At 41.9% G+C, this 21,202-nt stretch overlaps 1 protein-coding gene across 4 annotated transcripts; it reads left to right on the top strand.

Moving 5' to 3' along the window:
* The first annotated feature begins 56 nt into the window (after positions 1–56).
* On the top strand, positions 57–18,472 carry cep295 (centrosomal protein 295). 4 transcript variants are annotated; one of them, XM_053632118.1, is made up of 25 exons: positions 57–2,999; positions 4,431–4,631; positions 5,108–5,232; positions 5,461–5,554; positions 6,386–6,499; positions 6,717–6,857; positions 6,959–7,142; positions 7,818–7,991; positions 8,084–8,308; positions 8,414–8,499; positions 9,320–9,535; positions 9,676–9,758; positions 9,974–10,700; positions 10,824–10,971; positions 11,222–11,401; positions 11,849–12,061; positions 12,303–12,337; positions 12,553–12,670; positions 13,595–13,765; positions 14,470–14,634; positions 14,743–14,963; positions 15,681–15,729; positions 16,725–16,818; positions 16,944–17,043; positions 17,277–18,472. In XM_053632118.1, the coding sequence occupies exons 1-25, from the start codon at positions 2,898–2,900 to the stop codon at positions 17,325–17,327; spliced, it is 4,017 nt and encodes a 1,338-aa protein (XP_053488093.1). In that variant the 5' UTR covers positions 57–2,897; the 3' UTR covers positions 17,328–18,472. The 4 variants fall into 4 exon arrangements, 3 of the variants coding, with proteins under 3 accessions (XP_053488093.1, XP_053488094.1, XP_053488092.1); XR_008386699.1 differs by lacking the exon at positions 17,277–18,472 and having other exon boundaries at positions 16,471–16,818; positions 16,944–16,998; XM_053632119.1 differs by lacking the exon at positions 17,277–18,472 and having other exon boundaries at positions 11,240–11,401; positions 16,944–17,233.
* The last annotated feature ends 2,730 nt before the right edge of the window (positions 18,473–21,202 follow it).

The raw sequence follows: 21,202 nt of genomic DNA, 5'->3' as shown, positions 1-21,202 counted from the left end.
AGACGGTTTTCCTAATCGTGGAGAGAGATCAGGGTGGTGCTTCCTATGCATGAGGTGTCGTCTTACGCAGGATGATGCGGAACAGGAAGACCAGGCCTTAGAACAAATCCTAGAGGAACACACACACACACCACCATCTCATCTCTGTACTAAACACAGCTGGAACGAATGTACACACAGTTATATAAAAGCAGTCACAGGGCTTTAAAGGGCCAATCAGTGGTATTTATGACTGCTCGCACAAGAAGAAGGGTGAAATTACTTCATAGGCTTTAAATGAGCAGTTTATTCCACGTAGTTTCCCTTGCCGTGGTGGCCACTGTGTTTAGATCTTGTGAGGACTAACCAGAGGCAAAGCTGCAACAGAAGATGATTTTTTTTTTTTTTTTTGCATCTAAAATGGGTCCTTTTCCAGATATACCAAATATCTTCCAAATTTTGGTGATATCAACAAGTATCAAAGCGTTAAAAAAAGTGTTTTCAGTGCTATCAATCAATAAGTACTGAGTACTGTGTAGATATGTAAAATAATAATGAAATAAATGTAGCTAAAGATGTATTCGTAGCAATATTCGAGTATAAGAAGTCTCACCCTTGCTTCTGTAAATAATCTCACCTGCATACTACAAATGGGTAACCTGCCTAATATTGTGTAGCTCCCCCTTGTGCCACCAAAACAGCTCTGATCCATCGAGGCATGGACTCCACAAGACCTCTGAAGGTGTGCTGTCGTATCTGGCACCAAGACGTTTGCAGCAGATCCTTTAAGTCCTGTAAGTTGTGAGGTGGGGCCTCCATGGATCAGACTTGTTTGTCCAGAACATCTTACAGACACTCCGTCAGATTGAGATCTGTGGAATTTGGAGGTCGAGTCAACACCTTGAACTCTTTGTCATGTTCCTCAAACCGTTCCTGAACAATTTTTGCAGTGTGTCCGGGAGCATTATCCTGCTGAAAGAGGTCACTGATATTATCGTTATCATGAAGGAGTGTACTCAGTCTGCAATAATGTTTAGGTAGGTGGTACGTGTCAAAGTAACATCCACATGAACGCCAGAACCCAAAGTTTCCCCAGCAGAACATTGCCCAGAGCATCACACTGCCACCCCTGGCTTCCCTTCTTCCCATAGTGCATCCTGGTGCCGTCTCTTCCACAGGTAAGCTGCTGCTGGTTCACTGTTTGTCCTTGGATCACTTTTAGTAGGCACTAACCACTGCATACGGTGAACACCCCACAAGACCTTCCGTTTGGAAGACGCTCTGACCCAGTCGTCTAGCCATCACAATATGAACCTTCTCAGAGTCGCTCGGATCCTTATGCTTTCCCATTTTTCCTGCTTCCAACATGTCAACTTTGAGAACTGACTTCACTTGCTGGCTAATAAATATATCCCGCCACTGTAACGAGATAATCAACAATATTCACTTCCCCTGTCACTGGTTTTAATGTTATGGCTGATCGGAGTATCTGTGCCAGGATTCTTATTCACAACCTGCTCTTTGTCTTTGGTTCCATTCAAGGATTGTTCCCCATGTGGTCTCAGGATGTTTTCCCTCCCCAGTTTCACCTCTGGCGTGCTCATTAACAAACCAAATAGAAATCTACATCTGGATGTTTGTAAAGCTGCTTTGTGATCATATCTACAGTAATTATAAAAGCGCTATACAAATAAAATTTAATTAATGTGTTCAATAAATAGCTTTGTTTTACTCAGCTAACTCCGGTATCACTATTCAGGTAACAGGCGTTAATAAGGTGTTGTAGTAACAATCTACGGCCACTAGGTCATGCTCTTAGCCACAACAGGGATTCAATCCTGGTCCTGTTTAAATGTTATTATAATCAAATCAAATAAAAAAGGAGACAAAAAGATACGTAAAATATTAATTTGTAAAAACGAAGACTTATAAAGACCTATATTATTCTATATAGATGGAGAAAAGAAATTGTTTCATTTAAGTGTATGTGTTTTTGGTGTTGGGCTTTTGGGGCGCCAGTGAAACATCCAGTCCACCAGGTGGCGGTAGAACTCCTTTAAACAGCTTCAAATCGAGGAAGAAGACAGCTGCGCTGGCTCTGAGCCGCCATCTTGGAGAAAGGAACAGGCGGTCTATTCAAAACGGAAGAACCTCTGTTGTGGATTAGTTCCTGGCGTGGATTAAAACAAAGACTACATTCAAACATTAAATTATATACTTATTTTAAAATGATGTGTTTAACCTAATCAGTAGTCAGTATTCAGCTACGGCGAATTATTTTTGATGCGATATGCTAGTTTACTGACAACCGGAAATAGATAAACTATTGTTGATACGGTGGCGGAGGTTCTTGGGTTGCCAGATAATGTTCCGTATCTAGTGCAAATTTGTGTCAGCGCTTGTTGACTTAACTTTTTTTCGCGCGTTAGATTAATAATTTCATTGCTAAAAAGGTAAATGTAGCATATAATGGTAATATATTTTGAATGTTAATTAAAATGTAACGTTACGTTTTAGTGTCGATATTGCAGTTTAATATATGAGTTGACAATGAGTTTGTCTTGCTTATCTGGTAACCCAGGTAGCTACGCAAGTTATTTAACTGTCAAACCCAGCTTGGATAGGCGGTGCGTTCAAAAGACACGTTGCCATGGATTTTCAGCAAACGCAACCGTCAGGTATTTCCTACTGTCAGGTATATCTTATACACCAGCCCTTTAATGTAGGTTCACACCAGTCGGAGAGCCACGGAGAGATGATTTGCTAAACTAAACAACCCGATTCCAGCGGATTAGCCACAGTTCAAGATAAACTAGATTGCGAGTCACACAGTTGAGTGATTACAATTACAATTAAAGCTTTTTAAAATTGCAATTAAAGTGATTACAATTAAAGCTCATCAGAATAAATATTGGAGGATGAAACGAAAAAGTACCAAGGTGAGTCGACTGAGTCCTAATGAGGAGGAGCAACTGATCCGAGAAGAAGTGCAGAGAAGAAGAAAACTGAGATTACAGCAAGTGAGTTAGTAATGCTACATTCACAAGAGTGTCCTGTCTGTCTGTCTATGTCTGTCTGTCTGTCTGTCTAAAAAGAGTACATTCAGTTATCTATCTCTCTGTCTCTGTCTATCTCTCTCTATCTATCTGTCTGTCTGTCTATCTGTTTGTCTGTCTAAAAAGAGTAAATTCAGTTATCTATCTCTCTGTCTGTCTGTCTATCTCTCTCTATCTATCTGTCTGTCTGTCTGTCTGTTTGTCTGTCTAAAAAGAGTAAATTCAGTTATCTATCTCTCGTCTATCTATCTGTCTGTCTATCTATCTACCTGTCTGTCTCTGTCTATCTATCTGTCTATCTGTCTGTTTGTCTGTCTAAAAAGAGTAAATTCAGTTATCTATCTCTCTCTATCTGTCTATCTATCTATCTATCTATCTATCTATCTGTCTGTCTGTCTGTTTGTCTGTCTAAAAAGAGTAAATTCAGTTCTCTATCTATCTCTGTCTATCTGTCTATCTATCTGTCTGTCTGTCTAAAAAGAGTAAATTCAGTTATCTATCTCTCTTGTCTATCTATCTATCTCCCTATCTGTCTGTCTGTCTGTCTGTTTGTCTGTCTAAAAAGAGTAAATTCAGTTATCTATCTCCCTGTCTGTCTGTCTATCTCTCTGTCTATCTATCTATCTATCTATCTATCTGTCTGTCTGTCTAAAATGAGAAAAGTTCAATTATCTATCTCTCTGTCTATTGGTCCATCCATCCATTTGTATACCTAAAATTGTGCAGTTCAGTTGTCTGTCTGTCCATCCGTCCATATACCTAACATTGTGCAGTTATCTGTCTCTGTTTACCTCTCTATCTATCTATTTGTCTGTCTGTCTATCTATTTATCTGTCTGTCTGTTGGTCTGTTCATCCATCCATCCATTGGTATACCTAAAATTGTGCAGTTCAGTTATCTGTCTGTGTGTTTATCTAAAAAGACTAAAATTCAGTTCTCTGTCTATCTGTCTGTCTCACCAGTACTAACCTAACTGCCTTGTTTATGTAATATAGTGCAAAAAGTTTTCACTAATTATTTCACGTGTCAAGACCCGTAGCCTCGTTTCTTTTGGCCTGCGTGAAAATAACACTGAAACAGCCTGTAACACACTACTGCTCAACTATCTATCTATCTATCTATCTATCTATCTATTGCCAAAAGGGTCTGAAAATGCCATCAGTTCATCAAATATCATCTCTTTACGGTACCTGACGACATGCCTATGATGCACGATACGCATCACGATATTTAATTTGACTAACAGTTTGCCAGCAAAACAGAAGTGCATGCAGTACAACTGAAATCTCCCCCAGCCCCTAATCTCACCCAGATTTACTCACAGACTCATCATTCTGTTTGCTTACATGTCAACAGCGTTGTATAATAAAAGTTGTTTTTGTTTCTGAACTGAAGGTACGGGAACAAGAGCGCTACATTGCGCTGCAGGTACGGCGTGAAGTGCAGGAGAGGAGAGAGAGAGAGCTGCAGAGTCTCGCCACGACGCTCCGGGATGAGTGGCAAAAGCAGAGAGGAGAGAGAATACAAACCCTGGAGAAACTCTACAAGGAAAACCTCCAAGATGTGGGTCAGGGTCACCGCAATGCCAAACAAAATGTGAGTGGAAAGAGAACACAGTCCGTGCCTTCCAGTGGCAGGCTTAAACTCTGCTGATATCGGTCCACGAGAAAGATCTGTGACGTGGTCTGAAACAAAGCCGAGTTACAGTCATGATACTCTACACACAGAAACCCAACGGTGTCCTGACTAATCTTATAACAGTCTTACGATTCATTTGTTTATACTGATTGAAAATGTCCCATGAGACGATTTCCAGTGTACAATAAGTATGTTTTGCGTAAGGAAATGTGTTACTGTGTATAGCTAAACAACATTTAGCTAACAATGTAAGCTAGCTAAATAGTCTGTTAAGCTATCTTAAGTTATTTTACAGAGCTTTTTTTCTTTTTATTATTTTGGTGGTGGTGCTGCTAATTATTTGTGTAATACGTTTGCGCAAGCTGCTACCGCCATCGGGAATGTGTTTGCTTTTAACAGTTTAGCGTGTTTGAAACGTGTGTACGTGTGTACAGGAGCCGAATCGGGAAGCTCTGGCTCTGAAAAAGGAGCAGAACGACACACGGGCAGCAGAGAGGCATCAGAAGGCTCTCCAAAACCTCATCACCCAAAGACAGGTTGAAGCGGAGCAGCGGAATCGGTAAGATAGATGTCGCTTTCGGCAGACATGTCGCTTTCACCTGTTCACCTCACCGAGCTGTTTCTTTCTCTTTCCTAAAAATGACACGTTGATTACCGTTGAGATGAGCAAGTGTGGGTTTTTTTTTTCTGCACATGACGGCTGAGACTGAAGCACATTGTAATCCGTGTCGTGTGTTGAATAAAGGGGTATTAATAGCAGACGTTGTTCTATGTCGTTCGAACACAGACACGTCGACGCACGGAAGAAGGCTCTGATGGTGGAGAAGGAGAGGGCAGCAAAAATCGCCAGCCTTCCTCACTCAGCCCCTGACCCCATAGAGGTACAGCTTGAACAATCCTTGAACACGCAGCCACCTTATAGACAGATTTCTTCCTCAGAACATAGTTTAGTATCTAGACAGCGTTAGACTTGGGTAGAAGGCATGACCCAGCCTACATTTAAAGGCAGAAACGTAAGTTAGACATAGTTCGGATGATAGATAATACTGTTTTTAATCTGATCTGTATATTGAAGTGTAATTAATACAGGTGTCTTTTATTAATACATAGAACTGCTTTCATTATTATTATTATTATTATTATTAATGGCATCAAGCGTTTGATTTCGGCATGATGCACTCGCTGTCCACTTTAATAGGAGCCCATTTGCACCATTCTGTGTACAACTCTAGAGACCTCTGTGTGTGTGTGTGTGTGTGTGTGTGTGTGTGTGTGGGGTGGGGGGGTGGGGGGGGTTTGAACTGACAACAACCACGCCACGGTTAAAGTCACTGAGCTGATACTTCCTTCTGATGTTTGATGTGAACATTAACTGAAGCTCTTGACCTGTATCTGCGTGATTATTTCTGCACTGCTGCTGCCACATGATGAGAGAACTACATGAATGTGCATTTGTTCCTAATAAAGTGGACAGTGCGTGTAAATTGGTAGCTGTAAGCTTCACTTGTTAGCTGCATTAGTCAAACTGAAGACGTGAACGTTTCTTCAACGATACATGTGTCTTGGCTTGTGACAATTTGTCATTTTTGGCCAAACTCTTTATTTATTTGTTTGTTTGTTTGTTTGTTTGTTTGCTTGCTTTACAAATTGATGGATGAAAGAGCAAGTAATAAATGTTTTGTCCTCTTTCTGTCCTTGTTTGTTTTTATCAGAGTGTTGCGATTCAGACTCCACTACAACCCAAAGTGTCCAAAGTGGAACATTACTCCGTCACACACCACCACATCCCAGAGACCGCGGTGGACAGAGAATCGGATACCGTCCAGGTACACGCACGTGCTCGTGTCTCTGTAGGTGTGATGAGTAACTGACGAATAAAATCCTTTTGTGCAGACGTTTTGTTCTTGCAGGGAATTAAAACTAGACTCCTGCTTTGTGAATGCTTTATCATAATCTTCATATCTGTTGCCTGTTAGTCCATTGGCTGAGATCGGGCTTTATATTCCTTCTCTGACACTTGGTTGACGGTTCTTATTCCTGCAGCCGGATGCTCAGGAGGCAGCAGCGTTGGAGGCTCGGCGGCTGGAGGAGCTGGAGAAAGATGAAGTCCGTGATCGGCAGGAACAACTTGAGCGGGCGCGACTCCGAGGAGACCATGCTCTTCGTAAGGAAAAAGGCATACAGGTGATCTAAGCGAGACGTATCCCTCTTTAAATGGACACGAATGCATGTCAAGTCTCCAGATCATTCTAATTAAATAATGTGTGTGTGTGTGTGTTGGGAAGAACAACGCGAGGTTGCTGTGCGAGTTGGAGCGGCTGCAGCAGGCCGAGATGCAGCGGCGCAGGCACGTGGTGAACAGCATGCCAGCGCAGATCTTCCAACCGCTCTACAGACGTGATGACACGAGAGCCGAGCAGCAGAGAGACCTGGAAATCGCCTTTCAGGACTTGTGCACTGAGGATAAAGGTAGACGAGCCGTTCCTCCAGTGCGTTTTTCCCATGACGTTATTATTATTACGTCATTAAAATGCAGCAAGCCTTTTAAAAAAAATAAAAAACTAGCCGGGACACATCCTTAATTTTCCCACTTCGACAAGATTCCTCTCCAATTTGAACGTATTTGCTGTACGACATGGAATAATTTTTATCCGTTTATATATTTACGTTTAATGTTATGGAAGATCTTTGAGACTGCACTATCCTGTTATTGCGTAAGCTATAAACCGTCATCCCATCAGCAAGTCTCAGCAAGCTCGTCATGTTACCAGTGTAATAAATACAATACAAATACAGATAAGATATAAATAAAACACAGAAAACTTCACCAGGACATATCGTATTCAGCGTTTCTCCTCGCTGAATAGCAACACAAATTTGTGTGTATACATCGTATGTTGAGCATAACTCGCTGTTACTATAGAAACGCTAACGTATTAGAGTCAAGCACGTTAACATAAAAGTGTGTTGTAGAAAGTTAATCAACCTCTTCTGACAGGTCAGATTGGAGAATTCTACGCTCTGTGGTAATACTGAGTATATTAAATGCATCATTATTGGTGTGACGTGTTGAGGTGTGTGTACGTATAATAAATCGATTTCAGTTTACAGAACTAAAATCTGACTGGTTTGATGCTTTTCCAGAGATCAGAGACGACTTGGGACTTCAGTCGGTGTCCGAGCCTCTTCCTCCTCCTGTTCCGTCTTCTAAAACTGACAGCGGACATGAATGTGACCTGGACCTGGATGTGACCCTTGAACCCAAGGAGACACCATGTGAGAAGGATGATGATGACGCTTCTCAAAGCCAGTCTATGAGTGAGGAAATAAAAATTTCTTTCATTTATGCACAGTGAATTGTCGAAATAACAAGTTGCACTATTAACCTTTCTCTGGTGGATGTGTTTTAGGGTCCTCAGTGCCTGCAGAGGGTACGGGTAGGATGGCTCTGAGGAGGCTGCTGGGTCGCATCAGGACTCAGAGGGACGAGTGGAGCAGGAGGGAGCCTGCAGTAGGGCAAGGAAGGGTCGGAGTGGAGAACACCATCAGTGAACATGGATCACCGAGCAATGTGGAATGGCAGCAAGCTTCTAGTCTGGAAGAAGGCACAGTTGACACATCAGTGGCAGAAAATAGTTAGTCTGCTTGTTTTATTTCACCTGTATTGGTATCGTTAACATTTAATCTGCTGGAGAATCTAGCTTGGTTTGTTTTCTTGTTTATACCCCTCCTTTTCTCAGATTCCAAGGTGAGTGAAGACTCCATTGTGTCTGGACCCGTGCTGCAGCCCGATGACCAGAACATAGAAATGGACAGGAGCGCGAGGGTGAGTGGAAGGTGGAACGTGTGCTTGGTTTAGTTCATAAACTCGATGACATTTGGTTGTAGCTAGAGATCGACCGATAATCGGTTTTACCGATATTTTCCCCAATATTTAAGCATTTTTCCATAATCGGACATCGGTTTTTTAATATCGGTTTCACCGATAAGTGGCGACATCTTGTGGGCGTGTTGAGTATTGCGCACAGTACTGACCGCCATTGCAGTGCAGTTGCAGCTGAGGAGAGACGAGTCACCAACGGTGTGCACAGGTCACGTATACTACACTAAAGTAGCAATGCTATTTATTTTCAGGTGGTTTAGATTGTTTTGTGTTTTGTTTTTTTTTAAAAAAAATTGTTAGAACTATTTTTATGTGCTTTATTTGTTTTAACTGTTTTTACCTCATCAAAGCTTTTATTTAAAAAAAAAAAACAAAAAAACAAGGCACTTTAGTAATAGTGCACTTTATTTGTTTTTTATTTTATTTTATGTTTTTCACTCTTTCAGACCCTTCTACATACCGGTGTATAAATAAGAGTTGTTTTGTTTTGTCTGCAAGGAGGAATTTAAATCCTAAATGAAATGGTTTGTTCAGTTCAGTGGTGTCGTTATCACTGTGTAAAAACCAGAAACAATATCGGGCATGTAAACATGTAAACAATCGATATCAGTTATTAAAAAATCAATATCGCTCGATCTTTAGTTGTAGCTGGATTATTAGGAATGAGCAGTGCATTACATCATTGAGGCTCCTGACTGTACCGCAAGCAGCAGGAGTCTCCCCATTCGTGTTGACGTGTTCTTCGGGTTTCTCTCTCGTCCAGGAAGAGGAGCTGAAGAGGCAGCAGCAGGAACAGTTTGCCCTGCTACAGGAGCTGGAGGAGAAACGGCGGAGTCTGGAGCTTCAGCTAGAGGAGGCACAGCTGTGTAGGCAGAGGCTACAGGATGCTCTGCAAGTGCCTTCTGGGATGTGTAGTTTACAGGAAATGCCAACACCACCTCCACCACCACAGGAAATGGTTTCCAAACCTTCACCTGAGGTGGGCTTTTAGGCTAGGGTTTAAGGATATGTGCAAACTGGTTACATTGTTTTATTCATAATGGGAATTCAGTAATTCTTACTGGGAAATGATCATATTGTGCGTTTGAGTGGAAAACCTTCTTGCTCGTTTCTGACCAGGTGAAGGCGTCGGCCGCTCTATCAGACAGTATGCACATACAGAGACTCCGAGAGTATCAGCAAAGACTCCTGAAGCAGAACCGGTTAGTTTGCATGTGATGATGAGCAGCGCTTCTCTCTCTCAGCACTACGGAATTTCTCCAGTTACACGGATCCTATAGAGATGGTTTTTTTTTCTTTTTCTGAGGACTTTTATATAATTTGCAAAAAAAAAAAAAGTCATTGCTTTCATGTGATTTGTCTTGGTGTTATGTCGTTATGATGGACATGTTAAAAGCTGTGCGTTTGTGTGTTTTAGACTGCATAAGAAGACTATCGATGACGCTTGTCTGAGTCTTGAGGAATACAAGCAAGCGTTGAAGATGCGCTATGCTCCTGTTTCCATGGCAGCAGGACAATCACAACCACCACCACGTTCAGCTAATGAGGAAACCGTTTGCTCTTTTCCTTCTTTGCCTCACGGGACACTCTCGACTGCAATCACACACCTTTCAGACAAAGACGCTGGCTCTCCCATCCCTCGTGAGACGCCAGCGGCGAATAAAAAACAAAGCCACAACGTCGTCGTCCGTCCAGACCCAACACTGCTCTTTCAGCCTCCTCTACCTGGTCCCAGCCCCACCCGAACCACACACCCAGACACCCATGCACAACCTGTCTCCGCACCCATCAGTATCTCTCACTCACGCCTAGAGGATGGCTTGGCTTCGATTCCACAACCAGCAGCCAGCTCCTCATTAGACAAGAGGTTTTCAGATGGAACATCAGAGCGTCAAGAAGTTCCTCTACTGCCCCCTGCCGTGTTCCTGGAGTATCTGCGAAGCAGGCGTTCTCCGGCACCGCCCGCACACCTCACTCCGATCTCTCAGCAGGCCTCAACAGATCGTGGTGTTGTGCTGCAGGAAGAGGTTGAGAACCGTGAGCCATGTTGGGATTCAGAAATGGAGAAAAATCAGCAGGTCAGAGATCGGATACGAAAACACAGAGATGCCCTGCATGCGCTACTTAGAGAACAGCATGCGAAGGTAACAAGGACTAGCGGGGGGGGGGGGACAAGGAAAAATATATTTTGTGTTAAAGGCTAGTGTGTGCCTGAAATAATAATAATAATAATAATAATAATATTTCTGCTTTTGTGTTCGGAGCAGTCAGTCTCACTGGGAATGCAGGACTTCAGTGCTGTTATGGACGCTCATGTGACGGATTATAAGAAGAGTAATGAACTCCTGCCGGTCTCTACAACACCGAGTCAGAGCCACGCCCACACCCAACAAACTGCGGTGTTTGAGTCCAGTGGTGAGACACTGATATTTATTTAACACCATGTCTCATTCAAGATGCCGTATACTGTAGCACAGGTCTCGGAGTACCCACTGTCCTACACGTTTGACTGTTTTTCCTTCTCCGACGTTCCCACTGCAACTTACGAAGGGCTGATAATTAGCTAACCGACTGATTTATCGTCCTATAGTTGTTTTATTGATGGTTATGTTTCATTAAGCACATGCCACAATCCTGACTGATCCTGTGATTATGATTTGTATAGCAAGTCCTGTATCTGCAGAACATCCTCGGTTCGAGTCAGCGAGCGGTGGCGTACGAGTGAATCCGCCGGTCTCTTGCCCGCCGCGGACGCTCCAGATCCTCCTGCAGGATTTTGAACAGCACAAACTCAGCACCATTGAGGAAGTGGACACTCCAGTTAATGTTACCATGCAGGATACAGGTACACAAACATACGCACGTTCGCTCGTTCGGTTTATCAGTGCGCCGGTTTGATCTGGTGGTGTCCAGAACCATCTTTTCTTCTCTTTAGAAGATTACTGAAACCTCGTCCAGTCGGATATCGATTTTTATTAATTGATACTCTGTTCCCTTCGAGCGCACACGTGGACGTTTATTCTGATTGGGCTCTCGGTCTGATTATTAATTATTAGCTTGTTAATTTATATTATATTAGGAGCGGTGTTCATTTTGAGACTGGAGAAAGTTGCATTTTCAGTTGAATTTGGGGAAACCACTTGCAGCGTTCGTTCTGTCGAACTATTTCAGTTGCTTTTGTTTGATTTGTTCATCACGAACAAAAGTCTGTACATTTTGTCAATAAAGCTGATTTGCACTGGGGCTGAATCATTTCGATTGTAACTGTATACGTCTGTCTGATTCATTTCAGCCGCCGAGGTGTGTGTGGAGAGCTCGTCAGCTGAGTGCTCCGATTACTCCACCTCCGGCAGTCTCTCTTTGACCCCAGCCGCCGTGAGCTCTGAGAGCAGTCAGGGACCGAGCTTAGGCTCAGAGGTCATGAGGTCAGAGGACAGCACACGCGGACCCAGCAAACTGTCATGGAGAGACATGCTACAGCTGGAATCGGCAGCTTCACGTGCAGGTAAAGACTCAGGTAGCTGAACTCGTGTGGGTAAACGTTTACAGATAACTAGTCGCAGGTAATTATGTTCCTTTAAGGGCAATTCACATTAGGAAAGCGATCCAGTATTTGATTTAGGAATTACATTTCAGAAATTATTTGCATTTGGAGTCTTTATAAATCAGCATATAAACAGTATTAACGGAACAACCACCAAATTCGGGTCGTATTCTTCAGTGTCCGTTCTGATTTCATGGTTCAGGTACAGACTCTACAGGGCAGCAGCAGGTCGAGGAGGTGAGTGTGTTCTCCATCTACACTATCTAATCCTAGCTCTCTACACCACCGTTCTGCTACTCCTGTGGCCCCTTCAGGTTGACCCCGTTACCTCGTATGGCTATTAGATAAACGTTGTGTATGTATTAATGTTTGAGAATGAATGAGCCATATAGTTGGGTGTGTATTTTTTGAACAGTTACTATATGCTGTAATCATATGGTCCTCGTGTGTAGCTGGAGCTGGTCTTACCAAATGATGGAGCCTCCGCTGTGCCAGATTTTCTCTCTTCCACCACCCTCTCAACAGGCAGCTACTTCTCTAGTGAACATGATCCCAATTTCAACATTGCAGGTATGTTAATGTCTTCAGTCATTTAAAAACATACACACACCAAAAAAACCCCTTACATCCTTTGCCTTGACAATGCGACAAGACATTGCACCTTTTGATGTTTTTCCACTCTTACTCTTTCACTCACCCTCTCTTTCTCTCCCTCTCTCCTGCTCTCTCTCTCTCTCTCTCTCTCTCTCCCTCTCTCCTGCTCTCTCTCTCTCTCTCTCCTGCTCTCCCTCTCTCTCTCTCTCTCCCTCTCTCCTGCTCTCCCTCTCTCTCTCTCTCTCTCTCTCCCTCTCTCCTGCTCTCCCTCTCTCTCTCTCTCTCCCTCTCTCCTGCTCTCCCTCTCTCTCTCTCTCTCTCTCTCTCCCTCTCTCCTGCTCTCCCTCTCTCTCTCTCTCTCTCTCTCTCTCTCCCTCTCTCCTGCTCTCCCTCTCTCTCTCTCTCTCTCTCTCCTGCTCTCTCTCTCTCTCACTCACTCTCCTGCTCTCCCTCCTTCTCCCTCTCTCTCTCTCTCTCTCCTGCTCTCCCTCTCTCTCTCTCTCTCTCTCTCTCTCTCTCTCCTGCTCTCTCTCTCTCTCACTCACTCTCCTGCTCTCCCTCCTTCTCCCTCTCTCTCTCTCTCTCTCCTGCTCTCCCTCTCTCTCTCTCTCTCTCTCTCTCACTCTCCTGTTCTCCCTCTCTCCCTCCTTCTCCCTCTCTCTCTCTCTCTCTCTCTCTCTCCTGCTCCCTCTCTCTCTCTCTCTCTCCCTCTCTCCTGCTCTCCCTCTCTCTCTCTCCTGCTCTCTCTCTCTCTCTCTCTCTCTCTCTCCTGCTCCCTCTCTCTCTCTCTTTCTGTCTCCCTCTCTCTCCCCCTCTCTCTCCCTCTTTCTCCCTCGCTCCCCCCCCCCTCTCTCTCTCTCTCCCTCTCTCTCTCTCTCTCTCTCTCTCTCTCTCCTTCAGATTCTTCTTTGTACAGTAATGAATTTCCTGCAAGGCCTGGAGCCTCTCTCGCCTGCTGTGGTGGTAGTTTGTTCGAGACAAAAGACTCCTCGCGTTGCAGTAACAGTCTACAGCACATCATCAACAAATACACTAAAGAGCTGGACAAATCCCTCAGATCAGTTTACACAGGTACAGATAATTGCAGGTGCCCATTTTATCCAGAGTAGGTCCTAGAGGTTCAGCTATACACACACTGTTCACCAATATAAGCCTAGATAAATCAAATCATTTCCCTCAGGGCAGTTTGTATAGGCACTGATTTTGATTACGATTATGAACACACATGAGAGGATAAAATCCTTTTTGAAAGTTAAAAAAGGTTGTTTTTTTTAATCCCCCACCCATTTTCTATCCAAATAGGACATTTGCGTATTCTCACCCAATAGGCAGCTCTGCCCCGGTGTGACACACTTGGAGTAAAGCAGCATCTCTTTCACATACACAAACACCCACGACTGGCTTATCTTTTTTTTTTTTTTTTAATTAAATAAAAATACTAAAATAATACACACCACTGTGACATGCATTGCATTTGAACGTTGCTACGTATCATATTAAAACCTTTGTTTTGTGAACATCATAAAGGGGTAGAGTTTTCTCTACAAATAAAACCCTAATAACCTTGACCCAAAACTTGCTTGTCCAGAGCGCCTGGACCACTGATTTATCCACCCTGGAGTGTGTGTTGAGCTGCCTGATTTGACAAGCTTCCAATCACGAGTCATCTGAGATCCTTGCTCTGATGTTCTGTACATTTGTAGGGTTTTGCCTGTGTTTTTCTGTGTGTTTGTGTGTGTTTGTGCTCTGATTTGTCCTTGCTTTATTTCCTGTAGGAGGCAGCGTCTCTGAAGTAACTGCTCCGGAAAACTGGAACGCAATTTTAAGTTTCTGTGCAGAGCAGAACACTGATCCTGGAACACTCGCAGCACCACAACTACCAACGCTCCCGCTACAGTGCAACCTGCAGGACAGCAATTCCCTTAATACCACTATGCAGGGTACGGACTCGTACAAGGAAAGAAAAGACAAATCTTCCAAGTGTATGAAGCTATAGTACAGTACATTTTTAAAAATATATATATATTTTTTTCCTTGCATCAAATCAGATACCTTTCAGTCTCTTTCTCCTGAGATCACAAACAACGACATGACGGAATGTTCCACAACTCTCCGACTTCCATTAAATCCACCTGTGGAGGACTCCAACACTAACACAGACACAACTGCCTCTGATTGGCTTGACTGTGGATTTCCACAGCACGGCTCCAGTACAGATGGCCAATCATCATCTGCGTCTGCAGGCGTTCCCCAGTGGGAATGGACACTGGTAAGAATTCATAAAGACAGAACCTAATAATTCGTCTTCGTATAAAGCTGTTCACTGCTTTAACTGTACACGCGTGCTGAGGCATCCTGTTTTGTTTCATTTTAAGCTTTGGGATGTCGTTCTAGTAGTTTGACGATGAGATGAGCATGCTTGAGGAGCCTGAAATCGTATTCAGATACAGCGCAGTGTGTCGGTCTCTCCATCAACTAAGGAGCAAGATCACTCAACGATTTATACTATAACTACTTGTTTTTAAAATATTACACGTTGATCCATTATAAATAATCCCCATCAGTGCTGTGAGAACAATCGGTACTCGGATTTTGACAATATTTAAAACTAATGTTTAGTGCTGTTGTTTTAGTCCTCTAAAATAAGTCTAATATAAGGAATTTTAAAAAAAAACAACTTTTAAATGATACTTGACATTAATAATAAACAGATGTTAAAAATATCATAAACATGCCGTTATTTAACAATCGTGTAATTGTTGATATGGTGATGTTTTCTGTAATATTTTTGGAAGGAGTCTCCAGTATCGGTGCTTTGTAACAGTTTGATGCTTGGTGCATTGATGCAGATTTGTTCAAGATCTCTACATTAATTTTAAAAAAATAATAATTCTCATGGCTAAAAGCAGTTAATTGTAGTAAAGTGGGTAAATTCGAATACCTCCTTGTATACTCTAATCATATATTGTTTGCAATACCTTTGCAGGGGAACGATAGCGAATTAAGGAATCTAGAAGCATCTGTCTCACACGAAGGTAAGACCAAGACACCTGACGTATTTTAAGTACTCGCTTAAGTCTGTATTAAGACACACAATTCGTTCATCATATGCATCTTTTAAGCTTAATTGATTGGACTTCCAGCCATTGAACTATACATACTTAAAAAATGCATGAGACTGCATGAAGTACAGTTTACTCGCCCAGGCAGAAGTTACTGAAGTTACCAAAGTACAAATGACTGAAGTATAAGTTACTGTAGTATAAGTTACTGTAGTATATGTTGCTAAAGTTACCAAATTACACTTAAAGCATGCAGGACACTTCAGTTCTCTCCAGCGTATGTTACTGTAGTGTCATTTATTGAAGTTACCAAAGTACAAATAAGTTAAATGCAAGTGACCAAAGTACTAGTTATCCGAGTACAAGTTATAGAGTGTGAGTTACTGAAGTAAACATTACTGTAGTGTAAGTTACCAGATTTACCAAAGTGTAAATTACTGAAGTACCAGCGACCAAAGTGCACAGTTACTGTAGTATGTTACTGAAGTTACTAAAGCACCTATTACTAAAGTACAAGCTATCGGAGTACAAGTTACAGAGTGCGAGGTTCCAAAGTACAACTTACTGAAAGTTACTGTAGTTTGTTGAGAAATTTATTTAAGTACAAATTACTGTAGTTTAAGTTCCCATAGTACAGATTACTGAAGTATAAGTTACTGAAGTACAAGTTATTTTACCATGTACTGAATAACCTTTACTATTTTAACCTTTTAGAGTCCAGTAAAAAAGTACTGGGAAAATTATTCATTGTTAAAATAGTAAAAACTCTGAAAGTGTTGGACTGTAGCAGTGATGAGCCAGATGTGTCCAGCTGTGTTGACTGACATGGGGAAGAATGGAGACGACTTGTTCCTGAAACCAGAAACACAATACCAAAGTCCGCAGCGTTTTTACCAGTACAGACCGCTCACTCTATGCTGTGTAGAGGTGGGGGAAAGATACCGAGGTGCATTTGTCTCTTTCGGTAGAAGTGTCCAGGCTGCAGAACCATGGCGAGGTGACGATTAGCACTCTTCCACAAAAAAGCTTTGACGAGACAGAGATGTCCCGATCTACTGATAGGTACATTTCTATTAGTCTTAATTCTACTAAACTTTGCAAATCAGAATTTAAAAAGAATAATTCATCTGATATTTATTTTATGGAAGGAGAATTATTTAGTACTGAGTACTGTGCCCTTTGTACAGGTCATGCAGTCAGTTGGGGGAAGTGGAGCACAGGAGGGAGCTGCACAGCTGCCAAGACGCTTCTGCAAAGAACCGAGAAAAAGCAAAAGAGTTCAGAATGGTAAGGAGCGACTGTACTGTATTTATGAATTTCAGCCCTCACTATGGGGACTTTCTGTACTGAATATATAACACTGTCCTTACTGTAGAGTCTAGAGTGCAACAGTTGATCCATTCAGGATTGTACATTTAGCAGGTGTGTGTGTGTGTGTGTGTGTGTGTGTGTGTTTTTCATTGTTGATTTTTTAATCTTTTGGTTTTTTTTTCTTAAACTTGTGTCCCTCTTTCCAACAGAAAACCTTGGAGAAACTAAGGGCTAAACAAATAATCCGTAATCCTGTCTAATCTGTTTGCTAAACATTTTAAACACATCTTTGGTGTTTTGCTAACTATGTATTTTAATTTATATATTAAAAGATTCTACTTTCCAAAATTGTGTACTGTCTGTCAAACTCGTTCATTCGTCATTCATCCGTGGATCCAGAGCCTGTCCCGGGAACTCTGAGGCAGGAACACACTCTGGATGTGATGTCAGTCCATCTCGGAGCAGCACACACACACACACACACACACACACACACACACACACACACACACACACTCACACCTTCAGGTAGTGAATAGACACATGGTGCCCATCTGTAAAATGAATTATATTAGATATTATATAGTGATATATTTATATTTGCTGTTCTCCTTGAGAGCAAGCCTCACAAGGCCGTGCCGGTTTCAGTTAGGCTTCCATTTAGGTTCTCAGGATATCTGTTACAGAATAATGGAGATAACATTTCAAGTTCGTGAGCTTCTCTTGACTCCCGATTGGAAATGAGTATTTAAAAAGCATCTTAGTTTGTCACTGAAAAGTCCCTTAACTCCAGAATGATCCCAGTGGTGTTGTATTATCTATTTTAAGCTTCTGTTTCTAATGTTTTAAGTAGAAGAGCAGTACAATAGGCTAGTAGCTCCCACGCAGGCCAATCATTATTTTTAGATAAGGAATGGAAGAGAATTAATGCTGAAGTATAATTAGCTCTATACCTTGATGCCACCCGCATGCATTTGACTCACTACTGTTTAAGCCCAATGGGTTGTTTTTTTTCTAAGCTAGCTGTCTCTCCTTAACAAACTGCTCCATCTTGGCACCCTGTGATTTCTCAATTACTTTCCAAGACACTTTAAATCCAAGATTTCGGCAAAGTTATTACCCAACATATGTAGGTTGGAATAAGTAAGCATTATATTTAAGTCTTATTCCCAGAAGCATCTGCTTAGTGCCATGGATTGTGGCTATGTTTCTGTTCCGGCGCTGGAGCTTGGTCTGAGTGCATTATTTGTCACTTTTGATCATGATATCTTAATGGAAAGACCTCCCTGGTTGAGATATTACTTGACCGACCATTACCTATTTGTTAGCACCAAATGAAAATTCCTGAGAGACTAGAAAGTGCTATATGGTGCCACACGGATCTGTTTAGGCTCCCCCAGCCGCTTGCACGTCATTTGCAGACACAATTTTGGTTTTTATTTCTAATTTGATTATACGCCCCTACATTTGTCTGATTCAGCAGTGCAGCTACACAAAATGGAAGACACTAGATCAATAAAAATTTCCTTCCACATTACGTTTGCAGAATTCTCCAATGTGCATCTAAAGAGACTGAGATAAAGGGAGTAGAATGGAGATAGTGATGTATCAACTCTGAAGGAGAAAAGGCAGTATAAGAAATATAAAAAGGAATGGGAAGTTGTCATTCTTTCATCCTCGGTAAACACATTATCCTGGTCAGTGTTCATGGTGGATCTGAACGATATCCTCGGGAGAATCGGGTACGAGGCGGGAGATGCGCATTGGATGGGATGCCAGTTCATCTCAGAGTGCCATGCATAGAGTGGCCAATCCAGTTTCTGGAGGAAACCCGAGGACGTGGAGGACGTGACAGTGATCCAGATCCCAGTAAGTCAGCGTTGAACTCGGTAACTCCAGACCCTGGAGCTGTGACTTGTCACGCCACCAAGAAATGTTTAGACAAAAATAAGGAATTTAATATCTTATAAGGCATTTCTTTCCTAAACCATGGCGTCTGGGTCTGTAGGGTCTTTGGTATGATAATAAAAATACCTTTGGAAACATCATTTAACTCCAACTCAGCAAAATCTTTAATTACATAAAACACTGAGAGTAGTGCCAATCTGTTAAAGTTAACATTTTGGGTTAAACACGCATGACCATGTAGTACTGTACTGATACTTCACATTATTTTTTATATTTTTATAATGCACACATTCGTAGTTATGCAATAGGTGTTTATGATGAAATGCGTTAAAGTAATCCCTGGTCTCCACTGGAGACAATATTTACCCCATTTTGTTAGTTAATACTAAATCTCATGCATAAACTCTGCTGCTGTTTTTGTGTATTTTGTGTATTTTGTGTATTGCCACTGATGCCTTCTTAAGCACGTCGGTGATCACGTCAGTGTGCCAGGAGATGGCAGTGCTTCCTAGTAAATAAAGCTTTCCCACTCTGCTTTGGTTCTCTCAGTGATATTAATGATGACACAGTGACGTGGTAATACGTTCTCTTTACAGGCCACGTCCAGTCTTCAGTAATAATACGTCACATCTCCTTATACGTGTTACATTGTGTTCGTCCAATTAACAGTATACTGCTTTCAGGCTTCAAAGAGTGACGTACGCAATTTGATTATTCTGACAAGGAAGTATTTCACAGGCACTTTTCACAACAACAACAGATTGTAGGCCTGTGTGTGTGTGTGTGTGTGTGTGTGTGACTATACTAGAGAGCATGTACACAATGACAACCTGTCACTGCACATTTCTCTCTATCTTCGTCATAGCTCGTAGTCTTTCACTTATTATACACTGAGATGTCATTCATGTGCATGATGATGTTATGGGTGTAGATTTGTCCCCGAACGACAGACAGAGAAACGGGGTTTTCCAGTGAACTGGTTCCCAGCTTCGTCATCCATTTTGTTGCGAAGCAGGCACGCACTGGGGGGAAATTGGATGTCAACTATGTGTTTGTCACATTAATGGGAAATGTGTGATTGTGACAGACAGAAACTTGCTGCGCTGTGCTTCACTGCCTCCCTCTACATGCCAGAAGGAGAGAGAGGGAGAGGGAGCAGAAATAAGTTTAAAGGAAAAATGTTCCTGATGAGTCTGTCACACACACATACACACACACATACACACACACATACACACACACATACACACACACACACACACACATACATACACACACACATACACCAAAACTGCATGCATTAATATTTTTCAACCCTGTTACCTTAGCATTTACACCCCTCCTACAAAATAATTGGAACATTCCACAAGTCACATGTTCCTGAAAGTCATGGGTAGAAGAAAAGTACATTCTCTCATCATCTCTTTTTTCTTTATTTTCAGTGATTTTGATTGATGAGGTCACTCTGGAAGTACAAACTTCTCACCCTATTTATAGCCTAAAAGGAAAATTATTAAATAAACATTAGAATGTCATTAATGTCTTCATCCTATTAGCATGGGTGCTAGTTAGCCATATTTTGTGTATTTGCTAAGTCTAGGCATCCTGACAGCAGAGAAGCTAAAATGAGCTAGCATTGCATAGCATGAGTTTGTAACACATCTGGTCTTGTTAAATGCATGTTTTCTTAGATTAAATTTTTGAAAAATTATGGGGGAAAAAAGTTTAATCTTTAAGGAATTACAAGGACTAAATGACAAGCTTGTTAGCTTGCTAGCTATCTAGATGGCTAGTTAATGTTAGCTGTGAACTTTTTGGATATCTAGCTTGTTGCTAATATTTTGTTGTGTGTCAGCTGTTAAACAGTGGAATGCCATGCTGCCTCTGAGGCAGTTTTTCTTCCGTCCCAATTTCGTTCTGCCTCTGAGGTAAAGTTGCCTTCAGAACTGCAGTGATTTGTTTTTGGGACAAGAGCGCCTTCTCATTCTGCCATCACACGAGCGGCAAACACACGGCAGCACTGTCAGACTTTCTAATCGAACCCTTGGAATTAGTCTATGGAAAATCAGTATTAAAAGCTAATCTTTACTCTTAACCATCTAAACCATCTGGGCATGTTGTTTTCTCAGCTAACATGACCAAATGATGGATTTTTATACGGAGGCATGTTTGAGAGAAGAGAAGATCAATGCTTTACATCATACTGTATGTCTTCAGTAAACACTTT

This window comes from Ictalurus furcatus, chromosome 9, assembly GCF_023375685.1.
Source record: "Ictalurus furcatus strain D&B chromosome 9, Billie_1.0, whole genome shotgun sequence".
Taxonomy (NCBI): Eukaryota; Metazoa; Chordata; class Actinopteri; order Siluriformes; family Ictaluridae; genus Ictalurus; species Ictalurus furcatus.
Note: the sequence above shows the minus strand (reverse complement) of the source record. Positions and strands in the feature narration are given on the sequence as shown.